This window comes from Silurus meridionalis, chromosome 13, assembly GCF_014805685.1.
Source record: "Silurus meridionalis isolate SWU-2019-XX chromosome 13, ASM1480568v1, whole genome shotgun sequence".
Classification (NCBI taxonomy): Eukaryota; Metazoa; Chordata; class Actinopteri; order Siluriformes; family Siluridae; genus Silurus; species Silurus meridionalis.
In genome coordinates, this window is record NC_060896.1 from 2058889 (window position 1) to 2073348 (window position 14460).

General features: G+C 38.2%; 1 protein-coding gene across 3 annotated transcripts in view; it reads left to right on the forward strand.

Annotated features, from left to right (window-relative positions):
- Positions 1–14460, forward strand: part of LOC124396082 (protein unc-13 homolog C-like) — a 142206-nt gene that overhangs the window by 115623 nt on the left and 12123 nt on the right. For all 3 annotated transcript variants that reach the window (XM_046865055.1, XM_046865057.1, XM_046865056.1), the window contains one exon: positions 5335–5482. In XM_046865055.1, coding sequence (XP_046721011.1) covers positions 5335–5482 — 148 coding nt within the window. The remainder of the gene's footprint in view (positions 1–5334; positions 5483–14460) is intronic.

The window sequence follows — 14460 nt, forward strand, 5'->3', positions numbered from 1 at the left end:
TGTGATCAGTACATGTTTAATAGAGGGAAAATAAAACAATGTTAGTGTTCATGTGATGGATTTCAGTTTATTCATAAATCTGTTTGTGAGATCAGACATGGCGTAATCTAATCCTGTGCTACATTCAGCTGCGATCGATATTTAGACAAATCAAAAAGCGTAATTTTTGTCAAAAGTATTGGGACACCTGCCATTTCCACCCATATGTGGTTCTTCTTCAAACTATCACCACAAAGTTGGAGTCTATGAGGTCTTCAGATGATGTAGCATGACATTTTAATTTCACTTGAAATAGGAAATCCAATCCTGTGACAATGACAATGCCCTTGTGCATAAAGCCTACACAGCTCCAAGAAGATCTGCTTTACACAGAAGATTTGGAAGATCTCCTGCTGTTCAGCTCCAAACCTCAAACCTATTGCAGACCTTTGAAATAAGTTGGAATGCCTCCTCATCTCACCTAAGTAACAGAAATGGAGACCAAATGGGATGTTTAAAAAAAAAAAATATTCCAACCTTATAGTCAGGTGTCCACAAACTTCGTTTGATTTCCGTTCAATTTTATTTGCTTTTACTTTTTATCCTGTGGAACACGATTGTTTCTGCAACTCCGTGACCACAATCTCGGTTCCTGCTGTCCATCACACAGCTTGTCCACTCAGAAAACTCATATCTGCTCCAAGTTTTCGAGAATCATCTCGACTCCCATGGATTCACCTCAGGACAAGTACATCTGCTCTGTAATCGTGTGCTCCCTTTTCTATTTTGGATTTTTTTTTCCAACCCTGTCTATTTTCATCCGATTCCACCGAATACACACACGACGAGCCTGTCTAGAAAACCAACGTGTCGAATCCATTCCCATAAAACAAAAGTTCTTTTTTGTGTGTGTTAGTTTCTTTCAGCTTCACAGATCCGGTGGTTTTTACAGTAATTATTCATGACATCCTGCACTAGATAATAAATCCACTCACTCTTCTGGGTTTCCTCCCTGGAACATTGAAGATAGACATTTTATGTGGAGAAATGATTGATTTCCCAGGAGCCCTTATGTTTTATGGATTGGACTAGAGAGCTTGAACCCTGTCCTGAGTATTACAGTTAGCTTTATAACTTTAATGGGAGTTTGGAGATGGACCTGGGTTTTGGGTTCAGTTTCGGCTCATGACCCTGAAGAGATCCTGCAGGTAGCTAATCGCTGGTTACTGCAAATTATTCTGCTGAGGAAGGAAGGTGAAAATGTTCAGTGGAAAGGAATTAATGGATATATAAGCAGATTTTTGGAGATAATTTGGCAACTGTGAGAACGACCGATACCCAATTAATCAAACGATAGTTTTAAAAATGGATTTAAATATAATAAATAAATAAATAAATAAATAAATAACACTCCATGTAGTTTTGAACTTTATTACAGAAAAAAAATACTGAATAATGAAAATATGCTAAATGAAATATATATGAATATATTAATTCATTGAATAAGTATTTTTGGAAAATAAAAGACGCATTCAAACTGAAACAAAAAGTAACATAACAAATACAAAAAATTTCGATAAATCAAGACACTTCGAATAAACATTCGTGTGATTTAAAAGAAATAAAGACAAAAAAAAGAACCATAGCGCAACCCGGAAAAACTATTGGTATGGATTTTTACCAATAGTTCCAGCAAATAACTTTCGGTGCCAATTAATTCTGCAAAACCTCTAATGAAGGGTGGAATACAAATAAACAGAATGTGGCATCAGTGATTTGAAAGAGAAAGAAAGAAAGAAAGAAAGAAAGAAAGAAAGAAAGAAAGAAAGAAAGAAAGAAAGGAAGGAAGGAAGGAAGAAATGAAGGAATGAATGAATATATGAATGAATGTCTAGAGAGGCCACTCTCAACTTTATAACCCGTAAAACTATGGGTATGGATTTTTGCCCATAGATCCAACTATCGACTCTCTGTGCGATTAATCGGCAAAACCTGCATTCTCAGTCTTTCTTGTCACCACTAGTTTGGCACTATACGGCCAAAAGATTGCTTTTTGAACATCATCCCGAGTTACTGTTACAATAACTTCAACTCTTCTGAGATGTTGTTCCACTAGATTTTGTGGAGATTTGTGAGATTTCATTCAGGTGAAAGAGTGTTAGTAAAGTCGTTCAATAGGGTTGAAGCCCCACAGAAGGAGATCTTCTACTCCCATGTTCATTGAGCTGGCTTTGTTTACATTGTCATTGTGATGCTAGAACAGGTTTTGTGTCTCCTAGGTCAAGTGAAGGGAAAATATAATTCTACAAAGTCGACCATTGTGTCTCTTCAATTTTTTGTGAACAGTTTGGAGAAGAACAACTTGTTGGTGGAAAAGTCAGGTGTCCAAATACTTTGTCAGTAGTGTATGTGAGCGAAGGTAGAAAGCATTATAATAGAAATACAATTGCTGACAAACTTCTATAAAAACATTTCCACATACTGTGATCTCATTATAATGCCATTAATGATATTCCTGTAGGAGTTGAAGGTTAAATGTGTGGTCTTATTAAGCAGTGTGTTATTAGAGTAATTTGCAGACGTCTTTTGACCAGTCAGCATTACCGAGCGTAATTTACCCCTAAACCAAACATTTCAGTATGAGCCAACTGGATCAGCGTGCAGTTCTCTCTCTTCAGTTCAATTGTGGGGGTTTTGTTTTTAAACTGTAATTGGCAGCAAATTGATGGGTCTGGAGGAGAACAGAAGGAGAAAAGAAAGAGAAGAGAGAGAGAGAGAGAGAGAGAGAGAGAGAGAGAGAGACTACTAAACTACTAACTCTACTAAATATACGAATTATATTAACTATAATAACTCTGCTAACTATATAGAGTTACTAACACAACACAACATTTTGGTGTAATGACATGTCTGGATTTTTTTAGTTTCAAATGACAAAAGAATCCATCAAAATATACAATTTATATTTGTAAATGATTTATAAAGTATAAAAACATTTTTTATGATTGGACATGTTTAGTTGCATCTTGTATGGAAAGTTAACATGAATAACATGATGTGTATAAATGATTTTTATCGAACTGCTGACATTTAAAAAAAAAAAAACCTTCAAAAATTAGCAAAGCACGCCCCCTATAAGAGACAAATCAGCTACTGAGAAATGAGATGAGAAGATCTGAAAGAAGGAATAGAATAGAATAGAATAGAATAGAATAGAATAGAATAGAATAGAATAGAATAGAATGAACGCTGAACTTGTAACGGTCTACCAACCAGCCAGAACTCTCCACTCTTCTGAACATACCTCTCTGGTCACTCCCAAGTTGAAATATAAAAAGTTTGGAGGCCGGTCATTTGCCATCCAGGGACCAAAGCTGTGGAACGCACTTCCAGCACACCTACAAAGCATCACTGTGCTGAGTGTTTTTAAATCGCAGGTGAAAACACATTTATTTATACAAGCTTTTGACACGTAGCCTCTGATTCGACTGCTGTTTTATTGTGTTGTTATATTTTGGTTTTTTTTGTTGTTTTTACTGGAAAGCACCTTGTGCTCCTTTTGGCTGTTGTAGGGTGCTCTATAAATAAAATTTTAATGATTGATTGAGAATAGAATAGAATAGAATGTAAATGAGATAGACAGGGTTTAAAGTACTGAATCCCTGATTGCTATTTACTGGAAGGCCTCAGTCCTAAAAACTCAATCTGGTTTAATCACATCATAAAATCAACAAACGGAGATTCGATTAGCGTCCCACCAACAGTAGACCGCTAATCTGCTATTGTCCATCCGGCTAATGGAGTAGTTTCAGCCTGAGTGTGTGTGACGGAAATGTCAAGCGTTCATCCAGACACCTGGTCATCGCCCGTTTAATCGCTCAGCACTAACGAGCAGTCAGGCCAAGTGTGTGTGTGTGTGTGTGTGTGTGTGTGTGTGTGTGTGTGTGTGATATTACAAGTTTATGATTCTGACAGGTTTTTTTGTTTTTTCTTTCTATTATAAAAGTGAGATATTTCCAAAATGGGACTGAGATGAACCTGCTGTCTAAATACACGTATAAAGTTTTATAGGTTTTTATAACTGAGAGGAAACGACATTCAGGCTTGGGCTCAGCTCTAGTTTTGACCAGATGGCTAATGGTGATGTTTTTTTTAATGGGTTTTTGTCAACCATCAAGGCGTAGCATTCTATCAGTGTCTTCCCACACACACACACACACACACACACACACACTCACACATACACACTTGGAGGAGCTGTGAGCAGTTCTGTGCACAGAAACACCCTCCAAGCTGTTTGCTGCTGATGTGTGACAGGAGTTCCCCGAGGCGTCACATCTCCAGAAAGACATGTCAGGATCGTGTCTGTGTCAGAGCAAATAAAAACATCAAACTTCTCACCACTCGATATTTTTCGAACGTGACGCAGACTCACTACAGCTACACTTTATGGCCGAAATGTTCTTTTTCCGACTGTTACCACAGGGTTGGAGGTGCATGGGCTCCCACCTCTCACTGAGCTTTAACAGTAGCTAGGTGCTAGCATGGAAACGAAAGCAAAAGAGACTATTCATTAGTTCTCAATCCATCAATGTTCACCAGCAAGGAGACCAAACTTCTGAATTGTGGCAGACATTGTTTTTTATATGGAAGCCCATAAAATTCATAATGGCTCTTTAGTATTACTAAAAAATTCACAACATCCTTCCACTTCACTAGAACATTAACACCCTAAACACACAATGCACCACAAAAAAAACAGGGAACGCTACACCATGATGATGTCCATGTTTCCTGAAGCTTCTCACTTTGAAATGTGTCAAATCACAGCCAGTGATCTGGCAACCAAAACTCAGAGATCCCAGATCCCAAAAACCATGAATGCAGACAGTTTTTTAATGGAAGATCATCAAGCCCATGGGTCTTTAGGATTTCCAACAAAAATGAGCAAGATCAGATTAGCACTTTAAATGTCTAGCTAGGTCGCTATTTCCGTAGCCTTTCTCTCAAACAATGTAGATGATGATGAATGATGATGAATCTGTTGTGTAGCTTAATGTTTTTTATGTTGTTAAATGTAGCACCAGGGTTCTGAAGAAACATTGTCTCATTTCACTGTGTACTGTGTCTCCTATATATGGTTAAAATGACAATAAAAGCTTCTAGGCTTGACTTGATGATGGGATGAAGCTGATCATCTGCCACATGGTGTTGTGTATGGGTTCAGAAGAAGTCTTACTATACTGTATAGCAGTGTTTATTAAGTGGTATAACTGCTCAATCCTCTCTCTCTCTCTCTCTCTCTCTCTCTCTCTCTCTCTCTCTCTCTCTCTTTCTTGCATTTTTTTTTCCCAGCAATATTTCCATGCTGGAGGAAACGGCCTGAAGAAAACCTTCTTGGAGAAAAGTCCTGAATTGAAGTCTTTGAAATATACGCTTAGCCTTTACGCCCAACCCACAGATGCCTTGATCAAAAAGTATATATGCACCCAGATGTCTCAAGGTAAGAAATAAATCTGTTGGAGAAATAAATCATAGGGATTATGGCGTGTTCAGGGGGTGGGGGGAAAAAGCGGATATGAATTATGTGAATTATAAGCAAGCATGAGAAGATCTAAGTGGCTTTATTCCTATAATATTGTTAATGGAAATGAGGACTTTTGGAGATGGACATGGTACAATAAATCCATGTTCTAATTTCATTGGTGTAAAATTGGAAAGAGATTTGGGGATAATGGGACAGGACACGCCATGCTCGTGTGGTTTCTACTCTGATAATCGTGCAGATGGATGGATGGATGGATGGATGGATGGATGGATGATGTTTAATGTCAGGTTTCTACTCTGGACTTGATAATGATGTCTTTGAGCTAATGGGAAACGTGTTGTTCTGCTGTAGGACACAAGGCAAGTTTGGTAGAAATCACTCCTATGTTATGATAAGTCCTTTTTCAAGCTCTGGAATGTAAAAGGTTGTGGTGTGTCTCAATTCAGTATTGATGGCACTGATCAGAGTGTCGGCCATTCTTTTACAAAATCCTTCCAGTGCACCAGGCAATACTTCATCCGTACCGGAAACGCGATTTGTTTCCGCGAAAATGCGTCTACTAACTGTCTGAAGTCTGTTGAAATCATTTTACGGTAGTTTTGGGTGTTTATAATACGTTTTTTTTAGGGCAGTTTTTATTTTTTTTTATTAATCTTAAAAACGTACACACTAATGCCAAGGGTATAGAAAAGTAACTACAGTTACATATTATAAAATTGTAAATATTTGTAATAGTGCTGCAAATAGTTTCCTTATGAGTGATTTGCATAAAATAAATATACTTTAAAAAAATTATATTAATTAATTTGAATAATCGACTAAATTGGCATAAATTGGATTAATTAAATACAGTTCAGTTAATGAAAAAATGTAATTATATAGCGTATATTTGTTAGACCCCATTTAGGTAATACAGAGGCATATATAAGTGTTTGTGTGTGGGTTTTTGCATTTAATATTTAATTTTCTAAAGATATGGTCTATTTAACTGTGCATTTACGAAACACACTAGATCATAATTTATTTATTCAGTCAATTTATTTATTCATAAATTAGTTCATTCCTTCCATTATTTATTCATTCATTCCTTTTATAAGTGGAATTGCCGGATTTTTTCCTTTTAAGAGACATTCTTGAAGCTGTACATAAAAACGCGAAAGAATCCATATCGCTAAACTGGCAGAAAAACGATGGCGACAGGAAGTGGCTTCAAAGTCTCAAACCATATACATTTGCTCTGCATCTCCAGACTACTGCTTACACACACTCCCATGAAAAGAAACTTCCATTAACAAACTCTCTGTGAAGTAACCTTCTTCATGACCAACTCAACTGACTTACAGTGTATATATACAGTGGTATATACTGTGGTTCCAGACCGGTATCTTGTTGCCGACTTGCATTTTTGCCTCTGTTTTTGTACTGATTTTACCCCTTGGATTCTGTTTGCCTAAACTTTTGTATTTGTTTCCTCGGATTAATAGCGGTTGTCTGTTTTTACTGCAATCGAATGTCCTTCTGTGAGTTCTAGACAGTTGATTTTGGCTCCGATACAATTACGTACGTTTGCGATGCGAAGGAATTGATGTTCCGTTTAATTGCATTTAATGACTTCTACATGTTTTTTTTCTTTTTCAAAAATCAGATAGCTGGCTAACAACGCCGTTAAAAGAACCCGGTTAGAAAACATGTGACCGATGAGGTTCTTCTTGTCCGTAGTGATAAATGTCAATGGTGGCAACTTGAATACCATGTGACTGGAGTCGTCATTATCCCAGTGTGTATTGAGTCACTGTCCGTACCGGCATTTGACAGCTGAACCCTTTTATCCAAAGCGATTTACAATTATCGTATTTGTACAGTACAGTTGAGGGTTAAGGGTCTTGCAAAAAGGCCCAACAGGGGCAGCTTAGTGGTGCTGGGATTTGAACTCATGACCTTCACATCAGAATTTCAACATATCTTAACCCCGAGGTAGTGCTTTTTTTGGTACCTGCCTGGTCAGAGGTTCGCTGGGTTTTTCACACACATCCTCGTGTTGACCTGAACTATATTTCCCACACTGAAAGTAGCGTGCTCCATATCACTCCGTTAACTGGAGTAATGGAGAAGTTCACCTCACCTCCTGTTCTCCTCGGCACACGGTTCCAAAAAAAATACACTTCCAGCTAATTATTGATTACTGCAGAAAATACAATGAATAAATGAATGACTAAATAAATGAATAAAGAAAGAACGAAATGCTGTTACTTGTTTACTGGCTTTCATCAGTGGTAGGTTGGAAATATGGCATTTGAACTCATGACCTTTTTAATCTGACGTCCTGCATCTTCACCAGTGAGCAATCGCTTCATTTGCATGATGGAAAAATACGACTATGTGTCTACTTTCAAGCGTTAGTGTTTCTGTAGGACGTTTTATTGCTTTAATCAGGTTTTCATCATGGTATTTTAGAGAGCTTTTATTATAACATTTGTGTATCATTTCAAACAGAGAGAAGACATCTGTTTTGTGTGTGTGTGTGTGTGTGTGTGTGTGTGTGTGTGTGTGTGTGTGTGTGTGTGTGTGTGTCTGGATGAGGCATGGGAGCTCAGCAGTGATTGGAGATGTCACACTTTATCTGTTTGTGTTGCTAGGATCATTTTGGTGGATTTAGAGCCTGATTAACACAAAAGTCCTCCTGATTACAATTTGATCTTAAACAATCACTGGCTCAGCGTCAAATGTGTTCAATAACATCCTCCCTTAGCATGAAGAACAGATTAACACAGATCAGCATCCAGGCACTCAGCTGAAATACTTTGCCGTGCCTCCTGGAATACTCACCAAAGAGGTTCTTCACTATGTTCTTCACACTTTCTTTATTGTTCATCCCAGAGCAGTCCAATAGGATTTAGGTGCGGTGACTGGGCAGGCTGTTCCATGATTATAAGATCTCATCGTTTCGTCGTCTTGTTGTGCGGTGAAGTCGGTTCCAATGAGCCGCAGTCCAGATGGTGTGTGTTGAAGTATGGAATGGGAGCCATGTTAATTCAGGATTTCTTTCACTTTCTGGAATAAGTTTTTAGAACAACCCCAACCATTATGCTTCCACCACCATGTATGACTGTGAGGGTTAAGGAGTCTCATCACATCTTCTCTCCTGTTCTTCTTCTTACTGAGTTCTTACTAAGTTCTTCTGTTAGAGCCAGAAATGGAACATTTGGACTCCACAGAACGTTCTTTCGTCTTTCTTTATTCACTGTCCAATTCTTGTGTTTACTGTCACTCAAAAACACTTTTTACAAGCACTGCATGATCAAGGTCAGGCCAGTTTCTCACATCTCCCATTTGGTCCAACATCATTAGAATGTCCACTGAGTTGAGAATGTCCTCCAGGCTGCAGCAGCTGAAAACTAACATAAGATCATCTCCTGGGGAAAAAAAGATATTAGCTTAACAATCTGACTAGAACTCACTCGCAAAAGACCAGCTGCATAAAAAAGCCCAAGATTAGTTGAAGGTTGTGTAATCCTGCGGCATGAATGTTCTCCAAGCCTAAAAATTAAGGGCTTTACATTTTAAGCTTTTACAGTAAGTTAAGGTTAATTTTATTGTAGACCAGGAAGTACTTGGAGGTTGTGTGGCAGCTGTTCGATTCCATCAGTCTCCATTCAGTTACGCTAATTTGGCTACAATCATCAGGTAAATGCCAGCAGTAATGACAGTAATGACACTTTGGCAGCATTAATGACACATTAGGCTTTGGTCATTTGGAAGCGCAGTGTGTTCTGGAATCACATAAGGTTTGATATTTTGTAGAAGAAGAAGTTTAACTCGGATTTCTTGCTCTAGCCATTCACAGGACGAGCTCGGAATCTGCACAGTCAGAGGTTTTCAGCTCTGTCAGTTTTCACCATTATAATTGGGAGAGTCTACATGCCGTACCCTCAGAGTCACGAAGACTTTTTGATCAGCACACAACTCACGAACGTTAAGTGTGTGGTGGAGAACAGCGGAACAGTTCTAGAACATTTGTTCTAGAGAGTAATGTGGTTTACACACTGCTCACACTCATCACAACCGAACTCTAAGTAAATGTCATTTGTTACTGTGCTTAAGTAGCTTTTTTGTGTATTTGTAGTTTACTGACGTGTTTCCATTTTTACTGTCACTTCACTACATTTCAGAATCAAATATCAAAATCAGAATCCAATACTTTTTACTCTACATTTTGTAAAATCAGTCGTTCCTTTTTATTTATGAGCGAATAAAAACATTCTACTGATCACCAACATACAGTTCAGCATTATTTCTGCCGATACGGTACTTATTGCGATACAGGGGTAGCGATACGATCTGTTGCAATACTGTAAGCACGTCTATATATAGGGATTTTTCTCATTTTAGGAACAGAATATAATTTAAGGAAAAGCTGTTTATTAAGAACGAATCACACCTTCGGTGCCATTAAAATGCATTGCAATACATAAACACTATTAATTTAATCGGTCATTTTAGAAAAAAAAATTATATATTTCTTAAATATATGAACATATATTTATTTGAACAAAGGTTTTTAACGCCATTTTAACATTTCCGCACATAACTGAAACATATATTTCGTCGGAGCAAGTCAGTTAACGCTGCTACTACTTCCGGTGGAAGTTTTTACAGCAGCGCCCCCAAGTGGATGCTAACGCTAATATTAGTGGCGTGCCCTTATGCTAGCATTTCCTCACCTCTATAGCGGTTGAGATATAAACTCAAAAAGAAACAACTGCCTTGAAATGTAGAAATGAACTTGTATATGTATATAAATATATATATAAATTTTGTGATTTGGAAGTCGATTGGTATCGCCAAACAAAATGTCGCAATAGTCACGTCTTTTTATATTTTCTTCCACTCCTATCTACAGGTAGTCTCGGGGTCGGTACTGCAGTGCTCTTCCCGGTCTGCATGACAGCTTTCCCATTACCAATTACACTGGCAGAGTGAAGGCCCTCTAAATCAAGACAAATCATGCCAGACCTCTTTGCAGCAGTGGTTTTAGAAATGAATCAGCCGCTACACACTTCTTTTTGTGTCCTGATTAAGAATCCAATTTGCAAATCACTTTACCGTCGTCAGATAGGAACTGAAGTGATTCTGATTAATGATTAAAATGGAATATACCATCCCTGTAGGCTTCCATCTAAAGATTTGCGGCTGAGGACAGGGATGGACACATAAATGTCTGAGGAGCTCAGAATTATCAGAACTCAGAACATAAAAGGTTGTAAGATAAGAATATTTAAAATTTAACAGGAAGAGGAAAACACTTCGGAATTAAGGAGATACACTAAAACCGGGAACATGAGATGGAATTATACTGTATTGGAAAGCGGTAGATAAGAAGTTAAAGCTCTGGGTTTCTGATCAGAAGTGCGGAGGTTCAAGCCCCAGTATCGCCAAGCTGCCACTCTTGGGCCCTTGAGTTAAGGCCCTTAAACCTGTATGCCGAAGGGGCGTTGTAACATCGCTGCACTCGCTGTACTGAAGAACCAGAATTTTCCACAATAAAGACCATCAGGAGCAGTTCTGCAGTGTAGGGATCTGACCTCACAACCTTCTCATTAGTAGCCCATGTGCTGAGCCACCAAATTCTAATCCAATCTGGTTTTCTTTTGAACATCCTCCTAATAGAGTTTGTCCAATTGTCAGTTCAGTCAGTTCTCCTCAGTCACACAACCTCCTCCACAATGCACGATTTCTCTGAGAGACATGAAGCCATGTATTATCTTGTCAAACTGATTTTTATGGGGCAGCAAAAACACACTCATAGACACCTCATACTCAGACGTATAAAATTGGTGTCTCTCTCTCTGGGTTGGAGGAAAATATCCTTTAAAACACTTCCTTATTATGGTACCCTGGTGGTGGAATGAATTTTGACGGGATGTCCAAACAGCTAAGACACTATCAGTCTTTAAAAATCTAAAGAACCATCTATTTTAGAAGCACTTAAATTATAATGTCTCTTTTTACACAAAAAAAAGACACTGTTGTGTCTCTTTTTACACACAACAGTGTTTTTAGACTGATGCTGTTCTTAGTCTGTGTTTTAATAAACCAGAATCAGAATTTGTGTTTTGATAAGAGACTATTGAAGTCGCTCTGGATTTGAGTGTCTCCTAAATGCCATAGATGTCCAGTAAAAAGCTCAATATGTTACAGATGTTGGAAGGAAATATAGATAAAAAGCACTTTTTTGTGTAAAAAGAAACATTCTAAATGTATTCTTTGTTCTTTATCTTTCTCTCTCTCCTTCCAACTACAAATTACATTTTGACAAATTTCCCCACCTCTCCCACAGGGTTGTGTTCTGGGCCCGCTTCTGTTTAATATTTACACACTCCTTTATTGGTTCTGTAATTTCCCAATACGGCTCAGAATTTTATTTCCATTTTGATGAGAGTCAGGTCTGTTTAAGTTTGAAAGTCATATCTATCTAAATGCATGCTTCTCTCACATAGGCCTTATCAAAGAAAAGACTAGCAGTAACCTGTTAAAGGCAGGACAAAGGACTGGTCTAAAAGGTTCTAGTTTGAGAATATAACATCAAACCCACTAGTTTACTACTTACTTTGGTATATACACTATATGGACTAATGTTTGTTCTATTTGACATTTAGTCCCATTTCCTGTTGTAATAAGCTCCATTCTTCTGGAAAGATGTTCCACTAGATTTTGTGGAGATTTGTGCTCATTCAGAAACAAGGCCGTTTGTAAAGTCAGGTACTTATGTAGGTGAGGTCAGGAGGCCCAGGGCACAGTTAGTGATCCAGTTCATTCCAATAGGGTTGGATCTCTTTAGCAGGAGATCTTTTACTCCAATCCACGTAAAGCAGGTCTTTATGGATTGATATTTGTGCACAGATGCATTGCCATCCTGGAACAGTTTTGGGGTCTAGTTCAAGTAAATAGAAAATGTAATGCTAGCACCTCCTATACAATTGTGTGCCTCCAACTGGTTATCTATTTTTTTTTAGGACATTTTTTTTCCTGGGTTTGCATTAATGATCATTTTCAAATAAGTGATGCAATGAAAGGGTCCAATTTGCTTCAAACTGGGGAGGTGGCATCATCTCACATTTCAATCCAATACACCACAAAAAAAAACAACTGGAAAATCATTTTGGAAGCTCCTACAATGCATCATTTAAAAGCCGTGGATGTTCTTTGGAGGTTTTTATTCCGAGACGTTCTCACTCCAAGGTTTCATCTTCATTTGTTCATAAAATCTTATAAAGACGATCAGCAGAATCTAATATTCATCCTGGATATTTAGATATATGCGTAGGTATCGTCTGTTCCTCTGAAGTCCACTGTAAAGTGTTCTTACACAGCCTACTTGAAAGACCCTACATTTCCCTCTCAGGCATCAGAAGACGTGTGTTTGAGCAGGTGTACGAGGCTCACCAGCGACATCCAGTCAATCCATTCTCATGCAAAATTCATAAGAATGCTAACGAGCGAGTGATTTAGCAGCGTTATGTGGAAATAAAGTTGCAATTAAAGCTACGAATCTTGACCCTGCCCCTTCAGGCGACCCCTAATTATCCGTGACGCTGACGCAGGTGGGTTTCGAGAGGACTCGTGAATTTTCCAAAGTCGTGCATTTATGCTAATTCAACAATTTCAAGTCAAGAAAAAAAACAGTAGAAATTGTACATGTTTGAAATAAATGATCACATGACATAGAAGCGCTTATGCTAATGTGCTAATCAGGGTTTCTCCAGTTTTGTGTGTTTTCTCTCCTCGGATGCTCTCGATTCATCATGTGAAGAACTTTTAGAATTAGCCGATGTGCTAAATGGAAGATGATGAGGCACAACACTGACAAACAGCTTACGCAATTAACTTTTTTTTAATGTCATTCATTTTCAGCTAAGAATGTTTAGCCAGAGGTAATACAAACAGTAATATATTACTGCTGGGTAGCGTTTTCTCCCATAGACCACACACACCTCAGCCCTCACTATCTATTATTAAACTCTTCCTACCTGTTTATTTTAAATAACTCAGTCGCTGGCTCGTTTCTCGACCCTACAAAGACCAAATGAATCAGTCACACCCTAAATACTTTAAACAATTTTTTTTTTTTTTGTAGATTTTTTTAACTTTAAAATCTGTCTGGAGTTTCACATTCCTCGTGAGTCGACGCATGTTCATGAATAAATCTTGGTAGCTTCAGTCCCACCCTTTTTCATGCTGACCGTCTGTATTCCCTCTCTGAACAGCATCGGTCTAAACTCATTCGATCCTTCACGTTTTCTCTGCTGTAGATGGAGTAGGTCAAAAGGGTGTTGTCCAAACACGAATGTCTGTCATCCAAAAATCCAATAAACTGCTCGTCTGGAATTCCGAACGGAAACCGAGGGGGAAGACCTCGAACGATTAGACAAGCTTCGGGATAAAACAAATCGTCCAACATCCTCTTAATATGTCTCGACAGAAACGTATTGATTTTTTCTAGTAGATGAAAGGCTGAAAGAGTATCTTCTGTGGCACAGGGAATAATTCTGTAATAAAGCCTGATCATTTCTTTATAATATTTACATTTTGATCCACACTGGTTGCTCAGATGTTTGTTCAGTTCCTCATCATTTTAAAACTGGACTCACTGCTGACGCAATCCGTCCTCTGCAAATGATCTAAAATTCATCTGCATGACTTTTGTTCAACCAAGTTTTCCCACATCACCCCACTGCTGCTTCCTCTACTGGCTTCAGATTCAAAACACTAATGTTTGCCTACAAAGCAAAAACTGGACCAGCATCTTCCTACCTCCAAAGCTCTGATCATTCCTCACACTACACCACGCTCTCTCAGATCTTCTAGCACTGCTCAACTGGTCCCACCTTTTCTCAGTGTAAGAGGTAGGGATGTGAGATTCAGCATTGGTGTGT